Genomic DNA, 14,552 nt, shown 5'->3' on the forward strand with positions numbered 1-14,552 from the left:
CAAAGTACTCAATAGAACTGTTGATGTGGCATCAACACGACCGACCATTGGTAGCTATACTCAACTTTTCAGCTGTCCGTGAATTCAACCACTAGGAGTGATGTGATGTGAGAGAGAACGAAAATTATGGGAGATAAAATTTGAGGGAAAAGAACACTAATCGGTCCAGTAGCTCTTGCTCCTGGACTCAAGAGCACATAAAGTTACCATTCCACCCCGTGAAAATAAAAAATCTCATCCATATTGATGATCGTGCACATGGTCTCATTGGCCCCTACACTAATGTAATGTAGGGACTACACACCCAAATAGCAAACTCTAACCCTGAAATTTGATAGATAACGAGAACACATTTCGTTAGATGTAGAGTAGGTGAAATAGTTGTGGCTTCCAAACACAACCTTGGGATTGGAGTATGGAGAAAATTTTGCTTCATCCACATCGGAGAAAATCAAAAGACATGACTATAGACTAAGTTTTCCTTTACCATGAGTTATTTAAGGTTATCATTATTAGGGGAGAGATAGTCTCAACTTCGTCTAATGGGGACTGAGTTAATAATACCCTAGATGGTGGATGAACTTTTCTCCTATAGAGAAGGAAAACTTTTCTCATATTATCACAGATTGTTGTAGGTTTACTTCCCAATTGAGTCATGTTACTTTCATGCACACTCTCAGATAAGGCAATTTTGTAGCAATTTTATGGCTGATGCTTTGGCCTCCTTTGGCTCCTATCCCTCATTTTATTTTGTTGCCCCTCTTTTTTTTATGTTTCTTGTACTCACCTTCCTAGAAGTTTTTCTCAATAGATTTCCTATTTACCCAAAAAGAAAAAAATGAGAAGGAAAACTTTCTCCCATAATAATTATCCCCCAAATGTAGGAAATCAAAGATTATAATTATTCCTAAAATGTGAGAAGTCATCCTTACCCCTAGGAGTCTCATTCAATGACAATGAAGGTAAGGAATCTCCTCATGGTGGATAAAGAGAAACTCAATCATTGAGGTTTATGTAGATGGGCATGTCAACAATTTGTCTAGAGAGTTTGGGAATGGTGTGTGTGATTACACTTTCATCCAAAAAAAAATAAAAACAATAAAACAATTTGTCTAGAGAGAACACTTAATTTAGCCAAGTGTCAGATTGGATGGGATTGAAATTTTATCAATAGATAGACAAACCTTGAGGTTCCTTGCGCAAGTCTAAATTTTATATCAAATAGACTCGACCAAGTGATAAAACAAAGCATTTAAAAATTCAAAACTATTGAAAGGGTGCATGCCACTGCTTTGGATTATTGAGATGATACATGCCAATTAAGGGTGCCAATTCGGGACCGAAACCGAGACCTGTCCTACTAAAACCCAAATTTTGACTTTTTTTTGGAGCGGATTTTGGGAGATTACTAAATGAAACGGGACATTTCTGGGCTCAATGGTTCTAAAATCGAAAGACCAATAAAGAACCAATTAGAATTGGAGCCGACTGGACCGATTTAATATGCATATTTAATCATAGTTAATACTTAATAGTTATAATTCATAAGGGCTTTTTTGTAATTACAAATATAAAATAAGGGTTGATGTTTGATTATTTGTATGCTTAAAAATATAAAGTCATTTTTTTCTATGGTTGAGAAATTATTTATATACTTGGGAATTTAGGACTTATTTGAGTGTTTGAGTGTTCAGAACCGTTAAGGCATCGGAATTGGAATCGGACCATCTCATTAATAACGGACATGACTTCCATAATTTTCAGAACAATTAAGGGGACCATATTGGAAGAAAGATCAGACCCTGTGACGAATAGGTAATAATTAATGGGAAAAGACTTTCCGGAATCAAATCTTAGAAGTGGGGGAAATATAAAGAACTCAGAAATAAGAGGGGCTTTAAATGATTACCAGAAAAAATCTGGCCAAATTTGAAAATATAAAAAATTGCTTCAACCTCTAGACAGCAGCAAACCATGACAGAACTAGACCTCTTCTGTTCGAATCAGCAATCAAACCATATAACCCAACTCCACGAAATTTCAGACTTTCTAAGTTTCTAACCCACTGTATTCTGAAACTCAATCTACAATCACCTGGACCAGCAATCAGAAAAATTAACAAAAATCCTGCAAAGTAATACCAAGCAGAAGTTTCAGAACCAGCCCTGGTTGCAGGCTTTTATCCCATAGCAGAAAGAGTTGATGCAGAGCTCAAATAGTACCAGCAAAGGAAGAAGGGACAGAACATAGGCTAACTGATTTTTTGATCTTGGTTCTGGTTCTGTTTTGTAAGGGTGTTGTAAGGGTGTTGACCGGTCTCACCCGGTCGGTTTCGGTCAGGGTTTATCAGGACACACCAAATCAAACCCTTGCACCATAACCACCTGATTAGATAATCAGCCTGCATAGGTCAGGCATGGACATGATTTGTTTCGGTAGATCAGTTAGCAGGCTAGCAGTAATCGGGCTACATGGGCTGTTGTAGCACATGCCTATAAACAGGCTCTAAACAGGCTCAAACTCAAGCAGGGGAAAGATAAGTGGTGGGGAAGGGAATTCTGTAAGATCTGATAGAACTCAAGCTGGGGAAACTAAAATTCTGCTTGGGCTCTCATTTCTTCCTGCTCTTGAAATTTCATAATGACCCTAGAAACCAATAGCTGGATTCTGGTCTTGATAAAGATACCCACCAAATCAAATTTATGATTTACAAACACCAAAAGTTATATCAATTATGCTGGAAGTCGTCTTCTAAATTGCTGGGATGTACTAATACTATCTATTATACACAAAAGCATGCAATAACTCAGGCTTTGGAACCTCATGCTGAAATTTCTCTTTGCACAATTGTATTTAACAAAAGGAACTATATTAATTTATTACAATATCCAAAGAATCAAAGCAGTTCTTTCTTCCCCCAAAATCTAGTTTCATAACAATTACAGTACATTTCCACATCAAATTTAACACAAATTGGAGATCAAAACACAGCAAAAAATACAATTGAGATTGTTTCAGCAAACTTCCTTGCTAGTTTCTGGTGACACTTGCATTAACACATCACAACTCCCGAGAGTTGATGGATACTATCATATAGCATAGTAATCACTCCAGTCCAGAGAGAATGCATCAAATATTAATAAGAGTTACTTAGCTAAATTATGTTGTCAAAAAGACAGAAGCACCATGGCAGTCACACTCAACCACATGAAAGTCAAACTCTTAGGGATGAATTAGGTAATTGCATAAAGCCCAACATCACATGAAGAGAATTACTGGGTTGTCTTGAGGTGTAATAATCCACAAAATCTTACTCCTTACATATCCTACTCTACACATAATTACAATACTTCAAACTTGATTCTACAGTTTACTAGGGATGGCTCTTATTCCACTACCCATAAATTCCTGGGAAGTGATTTTTAATAGTAAAGATACCTATTTTCCTGGCATACAAAGTTCCTGGACCATATTGCAACAAGCTCTAGTAATAATCCACCAATGTAATGCTGTTCATGCTTACACTTATGGAATCATAAACCTCACAAAAGATCTCTTGCTTTCCACAGGAAAATAAAAACCATGAAGCACATAATAACATCATAGCCCCACAAACAGCATATACCATCAAGGTTTCAAAAATCGTAGTCAGATAGGAAGACATTCAAATCAGATTAAGTTCCAACAGATTCAAAGCTGCAAAAGCAAGCAGCAAGTGTTTTCCACCTAAAATATGTAACAAGCAGTTGATTTGATTAGACAATCTAAAGGCAGCACCATTTAGAAATTTTGCATGACAGCATCACTTTCAAAATCCAAAATTCATGTAATTTATAACCCTTACAATTAGGATCCACAAAGAAGATAATTAGGTGCATCCCATCAAATGCTAGGTATCAGCCTTTACGGAATATCACCATGATCTGATATTCTGATACACATTAAGCCATTCTTAAATATTGGAAAACCAAGTTTCAGGTTGAGCAGATCCACATCCAAACAGGTCAAAATCAAATATCATGTAATACAAAACATCTATAGTTGTAGTATTGTAGCCTAGTCTTAGACAAGCAACAATAGTACTAGTAGTTTGCATCACCCCAGATATCCAGCCTAGGTCAGCTTCAGTTAAAACCAAACAACAGCCTAAGTTTAAGAAATCTGAAATCCTGTACCAGTCAAGACATAAAATAACCATTGACTCATGTTGCAGTGCACTAGTAGCAGAAAACTAGAAACAAAGTTATATTGCACATATTCAAACAAGAAGAGGTTCATGTTTTGTGTTTCAGCAGCCATGTGTCTGATGCTATAACCCAGAAAACTAGAAAGAAAGTTATACTGTGCATATTCAAACAAGAGGCTCATGTTTTGTGTTTCAGCAGCCATGGATCTGATGGTCATCTCCCACGCCATAAAACTGCAACAGCTTCTGCACAAAGAAGAAATCTTAGAACACCAAAATAAAAGGTAAGATTCCAAGAGAGCTGATCACAAACACATTCCAAGCTAAGTAATAGAACAAGTCAAAAGTAATAACAAGAATAAGATAATACCTGACGAAAAACATCTAATACACTAAACAATAGTTGCAGTAGAAACAGTTGAAGAATCTGGTAGTGCAGCAGCATCAGTGACAACACTCTCATTCACAGACATCACATCTTGTACAGCATCAGCCAAATCATTTGGCATCATCAACAGGTTCAGCTTTAAAGAAACAGAAAATCAACAATATGAAATGTAAAAATATGACAAAAGAGAGATAAACTAATATCAGTTTAACAAAAAATGTAAATTTAAATTTGCAAAATTACCTTTAAAGTCTAATCCAAACATCCAATCTCGGAGGCAAATCAATGCTTCAACATTTGTAGGTAGTTACTTATTTTGGTATTTGTCAATAACTCTATGTCCAACACTAAAAGTGGATTCCGAAGCAATTGTTGACACTGAAATAGACAACACATCACGTGCCATCCAAAAACATCACGATATTTTGTCGCTTGCACCTTCCAAAAGGACAGTACGTCTAAGTCCTTCATAGCTGGGATCCTTGGCTTATCCAAATATAAGTCCAATTCAGATTTATCTCCTCTTGTACTATTCTTGGAAATCTTATACATGGAGAACTCCTATAAAACATAAGAAACAATATGAAGACTGACCAAGCCTATTGGTGTCAATAGCATCTATAATTGGTGAGGGGTAGATAGGATGAACCCTAGGTTCAGATTACACACCCTTCTTACAGGATCCCTAGTCACCCATATCAGAAAAGGCAACTTCTCAGATGAAGGTCAAACTTTAACAATCACTCACAAATGATTAGGATACATGATCTTCAGAATACAACGATGATCCAAGGGTCAGATTAAGAGCAATTTAAAAAATAACCAAATTTGAAACAGAAATTCAGGAAACAAGAAAATTCTAATTGCTCGAAATGAAAGAAACAGATCAGTCTAAAATTCTGGTCGAGTTCCCTTCTTGGCTGGCAAATGCAAACCCCAAAATATGAATCATATCTAAGGGTTAGATTAGAAGTAATTTGAGAAACTTCAGGTCTGGACTCAAGCAGGACAGAATTATGGAGAAACTTAATAACCGCAGGTCAGAGAGTGTCATACTCTCCAAATTTTGGTCGAATGTCTCTCTTAGGGAGACCTTGAATGCCCCAAAGTCTTGATCTAATCTGATGGACAGATCCAACTCAGGTGGGGATCGATTCAGACTAAAAACAAGTTCTAAAAAAAACCTCTCGCTTAAGAAACAAGGCTTCTCTGATGAAATTCAATACAAACAGCAGACTTAAGAATACCAGTGAAATAAAGAGATTCAAAACAATACCTAAGCTGCAAAAAAATAGAGCACAAGAAATAAGAAGGATAACTATGACTTCCCACCAACAAAAAACACCATCTCACTGGCTCACTGCCCTCCAAGGATACCCTACTAAATCACACAACATCCATTGAAGGAAAACTTCAAACTTTCATTCATCTAAATCGTCTGGAGCCTTGGCCCCGTTACAAGCTATTTATAAAAACTAAAACATATTCCTAATCTGAATAGGAAAGTAAAATCCTATTGCTAAGCAACATAAATAATAAGTATAATAATAAAAGGAAACATTCTCATGCAATATGAGGGAATTCAAAGCCTATTAAACAAATTAAATTTAAAAAGAACTACCTAAGCCTAGTCCTGTATTCCTACCTTCTACAGTTCTACCCATATAATAGGCCCATTACAATGAAAAACACATGGGATCAATGGCCCAACACATACCTTATTTCTAATAAAATAAGCCCATTTATGCCAGTTATTTGCATCAATTCTCGAGTTTTACAAAATGGAGGAATCAACTTTATGTGGTGAACATCCGTCTTCAAACCATAACAGAAATGTGGCAGCTCGTGGATATTAGAAATGTAGTCTTCAGGGCGTGCAGCTTTCTCTTAAAAATATTTTGGTGGCATGACGAACTCTATATGTTCAATCTCTGAATCAACATCAACCTTGAATGTCATATTCATAGTCCCCAACTTTGGGAGCCTTTTCATCAAATAATTGAGCCACGAACTCTCTCTCTCTTCAAGAACACCATCATGTATGTTGACGATTTCTTGTGGAGTGTCCTCAACCACTACCTCATCTTTCACTGTTTCAGTTTTATCTGCTTTAATTTCTTCAACGTAAACCAGTTCTGTGGAATCTTCTATTTGTTGATCTTCTGTCTTTGAAGCTTCAAGCACTGTTTCAGTGCCAGTTGCTAGAATCTCCTCAATATTAAACTCAACTTCAGGTATTTTTTTCTTTCATCTCAAACACTGCCTCAGATGAATGTCAAACTTAAACAATCACTCACAAACAATTAGGATAGATGATCTTCAGAATACAGCAATGATCCAATGACCAGATTGAGAGTAATTAAAAATAACCAAATCTGAAACAGAAATTCAGGAAACAAAAGAAATCTAATTACCTGAAATCAAAGAAGCGGATCCGCTTAAAAGGCTGGTCGAGTTCCCCGCTTGACTGGCTAATGCAAACCCCAAAATATGAATCAGATCTAAAGGGTTAGATTAGAAGTAAGTTGAGAAACTTAAGGTTTGGACTCAAGCAAGACAGAATTATGGAGAAACTTAATAACAGAAGATCAGAGAGTCTGACCCACTCCAAACCTGGTCGAAGGTTTCTCTTAGGGAGACCTTAAACGCCCCAAAGTCTTGATCTAATCTGATGAACAGATCCAACTCAGATGGGGATCGATTCAGACTGAAAACAAGCTCTAAAACAGAGCTGCCGTATGTTAAGAAACAAGGCTTCTCTGATGAAATTCAATACTAACAGCATACTTTTGAAACAAGGCTTCTCACACTTGATCACATGAAATGATCACAAGTCTCCAATGTCTCTCACCCATTGAACTACAAATTACAGTTAGCCACCAAGTAAATTGAGTTGGAAGTGGACATGCACACCATCTCTCTTCTCTCTCTAGCGTCCCTCTTTCTCTTGCAGGTTTGAGAGTCTCTCGCTCCAAATGAGTGCTTAGACTTCTGCTTCATAACAACACAATCATCTCATTTTTTTTTTTTTTGCTTCCTTCCACTCATATCACTTTGAATAATTCATGCATCTCGTAACAAGGACAACCTCAGGTCTAGAACACCATTTAACACCGAGAAAGTAGCAGCACACCTGAGTACCAAATTCCCCTAACAAGCTGACACATCTTTAATCAGATTGCATCATGTTCAACATTCGAATTGATAAGTGACATCTAACCAAGAGGCACTTTTATCAGAATAACATGGGCAAATACAGTCATCCCTGAAAGACTCAACTAACATGTATTCATAATCCTTGAAGACATCAGCCACATGCATACATGCTTGTGCGACAAACTTCCTTATCATTGTCTTGAAGTAGATATCTCAAAGTCATACAGTAAAACACTGAATGACATTCAAAAAACCAGAAAAAGGAGCAGACATAACAAGACCATGACCCATTAGTGCACATTTGAGCTGTTTATGTGCACTAGAGGTCCCAAACTGTAGCTCAGTGTGGCAAATATCAACACTCGCTCATTGATGACCCTATTCCAATCTAGGCAAAGGATTTTTGCAAGGAAATCATAGTCATCCATCAGAACTCGTAAAATGAACAGAAGACGAACCAGAATATTGTGAGAATCATAACTTTAACCGATTGACTGAAATTGAAAGGCAGATTTAAACCTAGAAAACTGAGAGATCAAACAACAGAGTAGCATAATTAGCTTAAATTGTCCTCGTTAATTGGACACCATGGATGCTGCCTGCAGAACTAGCCTCTGAAGTACAAGAAGAGAGGAAAGGGTTGACACCAAGAATCCACTCTCTTACTGAATTCACACAGCTACAGGGTAGCTCACAAGGTTGAATACCCAAAATACTAAAGATAACAAAGCACCTATAAGTCAAATCACATATAGTAAACAAAAATTATTCAAGTTCTCTACAATACTCTGCTCCTAACATTTAGGCAATGTAAGACTAGAACCAGAATAGGTCTAATCCCAGGCAGGATCAAATAGAAAACCCTCCAATAAACAAGATATCATATAAAGGAACCAAGAGAACAATGGGAACTCAAATGAAGGAACAATTTCCTTGGTTGAAGTAACGAATAAAAACCCACAAATTTGTAACCTGTTGAAGCAGCAATGATCTTGATGTGATAATCTTCAAGAAATCGATGTGACAATCAGTTGAAAGAAATCCCAGCAGCTTGTAGCACTCTTGAGATCAATTTGAACAAAATTAGGGTTTGGATTCAAGAACCGATGGAAGGGGATGGGGAAATGGAATGGGCATCTCACCCTAGGCCTCTCATCTATCCTATGTCAGAATTTCAACATTGTATAAGCAACTTTTCTATTCATTCAAATTCGTGTACAATGCTGGCCTCCCTTAAAAACTTCTATAAAAGACTCAAAAATAGGCTTAGACACTAAAAAGGAAAAGCCTAACCCAATCCCAAACTAATAAGGTAACCTAAATTGACTAGGAAAGTCAAATAATAAAGAAAACAAACTCAAAACAGGACTCTAACTAAACTATTGAAGTAAATCCCGCTTTCCAACTTTCTACCCATATTTTAGGCATATTAAATTGGCTAATTATAAAGTAAACCCATGGGATCAAAAGCCCAACACATTTAAAACCCATCCCAAGGCTTATTTCCACTAAAATAAGCCCTGAAAGTGACTTATCTACATCATTAGGATGGTACAACTTTATATTAACCTTTTTATTGACTTCTTCTAATTTAGGAATATGAGGGGTAAACTTCAAAAGTCAAATGGAATGTTCATAAATAGACATTGGTGGATAGTCATGAATCTCTGGTTACCTAATGGTGGTCCACACAAATTTTTATCCACCGATGAAAGAATCAAAGGAACACCATGATATGTATTTGAAAAACCCACCGGATGAGGGAGCTGCAGGTTGGATTTTTGATCTGGTCTGATCTGTACAAGCAAGAACTCATTTGAACAAACAGTTGGGTTTCTTATCCATCTGCCTTTTGTAAGTACTCATAAAGGCATATGCTACTGGTTTCATGTAAGTTCAGAATGTCAATATAACTATTCTTAATTTGCTCAACTAAGGCATTCAACATCCAAGATTCAATGGAAAAGCATGAGAACAAGAACTCAGAAGGTTTCAGTAGTCAGTGAAGTTATGCATTGGAATGTAACAAACAATAGGTCTAAGTGAACATAATTATGCAGAGGTTATGGATTGAGTAGAAAATAATTGGCATACGCAAATAAAAACCGAATCACTTATTTGAGATTAAACTTGAGGAAATTGAAATAAACGATAGACTGTTAGTTTTATAAATCCTATATTAATGAAAGCTTCTAAGTTCTCAGGAACCCAAAACTTCGGCGGAAAAGAAAAAGATTTCTATATTCAGCTATATTGTTATAAAGACTTAAAAATATATAAATCAGAATCTGTACAGCCACAGGAAGAAAAACAATTGCTTCATTAGATGGTAACAACGAGGGAGTATCATTTTTGTCCATTACTTAGTTTCTAAACCAGCACGTATATAGCAATTGACATCTGTAAATTTGAAATAAGTATGAGGAGGAAATATCTCAAACCATAAAACCATGTCCAGCAGAGGTTTACCATTGAAAATATAAATTAAGGGAAATGGTCATTAGAAAAAAGGGGATAAGTAAAAATTGAAAAATGAGAGGCACATTTGAGAGATTTAAAGAAGGGAACAAGTAAAAGTGGGCTTTGGAAATAAAAAAGGTGGTAAAAACTTGGGGTAGTATGTTGAAGGTTTCCTCTTATGAAAGTTTCTGGTTGATTTTCCAAATACTTGCACTGGGTTTTGAAAGCAGAGGAAGTGAAGATCTATTCTGTATTGAATCCTCCCACACTAATAAATCAATTTTTTTTTGGGAGGGGGGAGGGGGAAATAAACTGACAGATGTATTGGGACCATGACCAATAAAGCTTTACATGCAGATAGGATATAAATGAGCATACATTCCAGACAAAAAAATATATAAATCTGCCCCATCTGAGGCCTTGAATCATTACTAATGCCCCCACAACACAAAAAATGAATCTCTTCCAATGAAAGTCTCCCTCCTAACCCCACTTTGAGCAAAAGCATCTACCAATTAATTAGCACTTCTAGGCTGCTAAGAAAACAAGATGTTACCAGATGCACCAGCTTCGAAGGGACTTCTCTGTTATGAGAACTACTGAATAACCAAAACTTAATCACTCTCAGCAATAAGATGGGTCCATGGCTGTGTAGAATAAATCAACAATCCCTTAATTGCACATATATCTTTATATGCACTCCCATACACATACCCGTGTCACAGACAAACAAAAAAACATACTAAAGTACATAAACTGAAAACTGAAAAGTAAGACCAAAAAATTCAATGAAGTGATCAAAATTTCCATAATATTTCGTTTTGGTCACCACACCAAAATGCTCGCAGAAATGAGATTTACAGCTAAGATTTAGGTCACCATACTTAATTGCAATATGGAGTGAACCATATTCAATGAGGTGCCAGTTGAAGCCTCTGGGCAAGGAAGTTCTAGGTCTGTGATCCATAAATAGGACATTTCTTTGTACAGTTGTATAGATTGTATATACACAGGTAGATATCACACTATAATGCTCACATAAACCAAGATTTTTCTTATTAATCAGATGTTTTGTACAATTTTTCCACACGACTATCACAATTCTCACACTTGATCACATGAAATGATCACAAGTCTCCCAAGTTTCTCATCCATTGAACCACATATTACAGTTAGCCACCAAGTAAATTGAGTTGGAAGTGGACAGGTGCACCAGATGTCCTTGGTGAGTTCAAGGACCTAGACAATGACCCTAGGATCATCCAAGTCTGTTGCCAATTCTTGCACAGCTATCAGAATGTAGTGGGGAAAATCTAGAACATTGAGTAAATGGTCTATGGTCTGAAATGGGGGAAATCTAGAACATTGAGTAAATGGTCTGTGGTCTGAAAGTGAAAATTGTTTTTGCCAAATTTATCCTGAAAACACCTAGAGATGTCAATGGATAGCTTGAAACTTCGGATTTGATCAAGATTTAAGTATCTGTTTATTTGGTATTTATCTATAGTATTAAATATCATACATAGATTCAGATATCAATATATTTGCTTCAAAATTATCTGATATGACTACAAGATTGTAGATAATCATTTAATAATCTATACTTAATATGCATTATCTAATCTATAATAATTTGTATTTCTATCATAGAAAAAATTATTTATTTTGTGTTCCATCATTGAAGCTATAGTATTATTGAAGTCATTTCCCAAGAAAAAAACCACAAAAAGATCTGATTTGAAAGGCAGGACAAACAGATCAGACACTCCTTAAATAGAAAGTTGACATAACATTATTTTCCACCCAAAAAAGGAAGAAAATACTAATACAAACACCACAACGACCTCATTACACTCTTGCACTTCTCTGTCACGATTTGATTAGTAGCCCTCACATTAACCGGTGATCATCGTTCCAGCTCCTTCATCCGTTAGGATCTCGAGAAGCAAAGAATGTGGTTTTCGACCATCGATGATACTCGCTGTCTTCACTCCCTGCGCCAGTGACCTAACACAACAGTTCACCTTTGGAATCATCCCACCAGCAATCTTCCCCTCTTCCACCATCCTCTTCACTCCTTTGATATCAATCTCCTTCACCAGACTCTTCGGATTCTCCTTATCTTCCAAAATTCCAGCAACATCAGTCAACAGAATCAGCTTCTCTGCCCCCAGCGCTGCTGCCAATTCCCCGGCCACTGTGTCAGCATTAATGTTATACGCCTGCCCGTCATTGTCAGCGGCAACAGAGGCAATAACGGGTATGTGATCATTGGCAATAAGTGGCCGGAGGATGGAGGGGTCCACCCGGGCGATATCACCAACAAACCCAAGCTCGGCTGATTTGGCATTCGGTCGAGCCATCAAAAGGCGGCCGTCTTTGCCCGATAGGCCAACGGCGGTGGCACCGGCCTTGTTGATGAGGGAAACTAAGTGCTTATTGACTTTGCCCACAAGGACCATTTCAACGATTTCCATGGTGGACGAGTCAGTGACCCGGAGACCATTGAGGAAATTGGGTTGGAGGCCGAGTTTGCCGAGCCAGGAGTTGATTTCAGGGCCTCCACCATGGACGAAGACAGGGCGGAGGCCGACGCAGGAGAGAAGGACAAGGTCGTTGATGACTGAGGCTTGGAGGGATTGGGATTTCATTGCTGCACCTCCGTATTTGACGACAATGGTTTTGCCTCGGAATTTTTGAATGAATGGGAGGGATTCTGAGAGGATATCGACTCGGATGTGAGCTGGAGTTTGAGATGGAGGTGGAATAGTGGATGTTGGAGTTGTTGCTGATTCTGTAGTTGAAAGTGATGATTTGACGAGTGGAGCAGTGAGAATCCGAGGGGTGGGTTGGTTTCTCGTTGGGGTGAGGAAAGTGGATTGGAAGGGGAGAGTTTTAGGATTTGGGATTTTGAGGACTTTGGAAATGGAAGGAGAAGAGGAGATTGTCGGTGGGTTTATTGTGAACATCTTTTCTTTTCTTCCTGTGACTGCTCTCTGCTCTGTTTAGACTATAGCCCACAAGGTGTTTGTTGAAATTACTCGCAGAGAGATAGGGACAGGAGGCTGGCAAGGATGAGAAGTGGTGATTGATTAGACCTTGGAATAGAGCGTGATCCTCCTCAAACCTGTGTCATCACAAAAGTAATTATTAATTTACTAATGATAATGAGAAGACAAAAGATTTAACAAAAGTCCAGCACAGAGTCCATATGATTCTTAAATCGCATAAAAGATTTAACAGAACAGAGCCCATTTCTATACCCTTTTCATTTATTTCAGCTACATGTACTAAAAAAGGTTTTTGCAGTCAAGGTGTGCCCCAATACCCGGCATCTCAATATTTCAGTGAAACATAATCTTTATCAATCGGACTACCTCAGTGGTCACAAAATCATAATCACTCATTTTAAAATGGACAAATTAGTAATCAGAAGAACCTCACTTGCCCACTTGTCAATCCCAAGCATATACCAAATGGGAGCCAAAATTATCACAAAAACTAATCTTCTTAAGGTATAAAACAGCAAGAATTAGACAGATTGAGAATCGCAAAGATAGAAAGAGGAAAGAGGAAATCCCAAACCTGATTTCTTGCAGAACCGCCGGGTATGGGGAAGGTTGGTTTCTGCAGTAGTAGTCAAGTTCACCGTTGCAAACTTGTAAGAGAAACGCGAGTCCAACTTATACAATGTTGGATTGTGAAAGACCCATCAAACCAAATGATTCTGCTTACTAGGGTGATTGGTTATGTCGTAGTAACTTCAGAATCAGATGCTAAAGGCATTTCTAAAGCTGCAATAATTTACAATATCATGAGTTAGGGTAGATTCTCTCTCCCTCGCTCGCTCCTCTACCTTTTATAAGCTTTTTAGTTAGGATTTCAGTGATTCAGTCTTGTCTGTTAAAAAGAAAGTGTGTTTAGTCAAACAACCCCTTTCTCAGGTGACTTGCGGCATCAATTCGAAACAGGTCTCGAGTTCGAATCCTGTCGTTGAACATGAAATTTGCACTGGATGATTAAATTAAATCGAATCTAACCATTTAAGTATGGTTAAAAAAAAAAAATTTTAAAATTAAATATATAAATAATTATAACTTTACAATTATTATAAGAAAATCTTTTTTTTTTTTTTGGGTAAAGCCATTATTGTAAAAAAACTTATAATAATAACCAATTCAATGTTAAGTTTACATCTATTTCAATAAAAAAAAAAATTTAAAAACAATGAAATTATTTGAATAAAAATAAAAATTAAAAAAATTATTTAAAACCGTCTAAAATCAAAACCATTTACACTGAAAGTTGACCGTTTAACACCTTTATTTCTTTGCAGCTGCAGTGCAAATCTCGTAGCCCATG

The 14,552-nt window shown here is 37.0% G+C and overlaps 1 protein-coding gene across 2 annotated transcripts; it reads right to left on the minus strand.

Moving 5' to 3' along the window:
* Positions 1-11,926: 11,926 nt before the first annotated feature.
* Positions 11,927-13,903, minus strand: LOC122645736 (acetylglutamate kinase). 2 transcript variants are annotated; one of them, XM_043839076.1, is made up of 2 exons: positions 13,776-13,903; positions 11,927-13,317 (listed from the first exon to the last, which is right to left on the minus strand). In XM_043839076.1, the coding sequence occupies exon 2, from the start codon at positions 13,157-13,159 to the stop codon at positions 12,086-12,088; it is 1,074 nt and encodes a 357-aa protein (XP_043695011.1). In that variant the 5' UTR covers positions 13,160-13,317; positions 13,776-13,903; the 3' UTR covers positions 11,927-12,085. The 2 variants fall into 2 exon arrangements, with proteins under 2 accessions (XP_043695011.1, XP_043695012.1); XM_043839077.1 differs by lacking the exon at positions 13,776-13,903 and adding an exon at positions 13,454-13,527.
* Positions 13,904-14,552: the final 649 nt, after the last annotated feature.

Source organism: Telopea speciosissima, chromosome 11, assembly GCF_018873765.1.
Source record: "Telopea speciosissima isolate NSW1024214 ecotype Mountain lineage chromosome 11, Tspe_v1, whole genome shotgun sequence".
In the NCBI taxonomy this organism is placed as follows: domain Eukaryota; kingdom Viridiplantae; phylum Streptophyta; class Magnoliopsida; order Proteales; family Proteaceae; genus Telopea; species Telopea speciosissima.

Coding starts and splice junctions, on each gene's coding strand:
- LOC122645736 (XM_043839076.1), bottom strand. CDS start 13,159: ATGTTCACAATAAACCCACCGACAATCTCCTCTTCTCCTTCCATTTCC.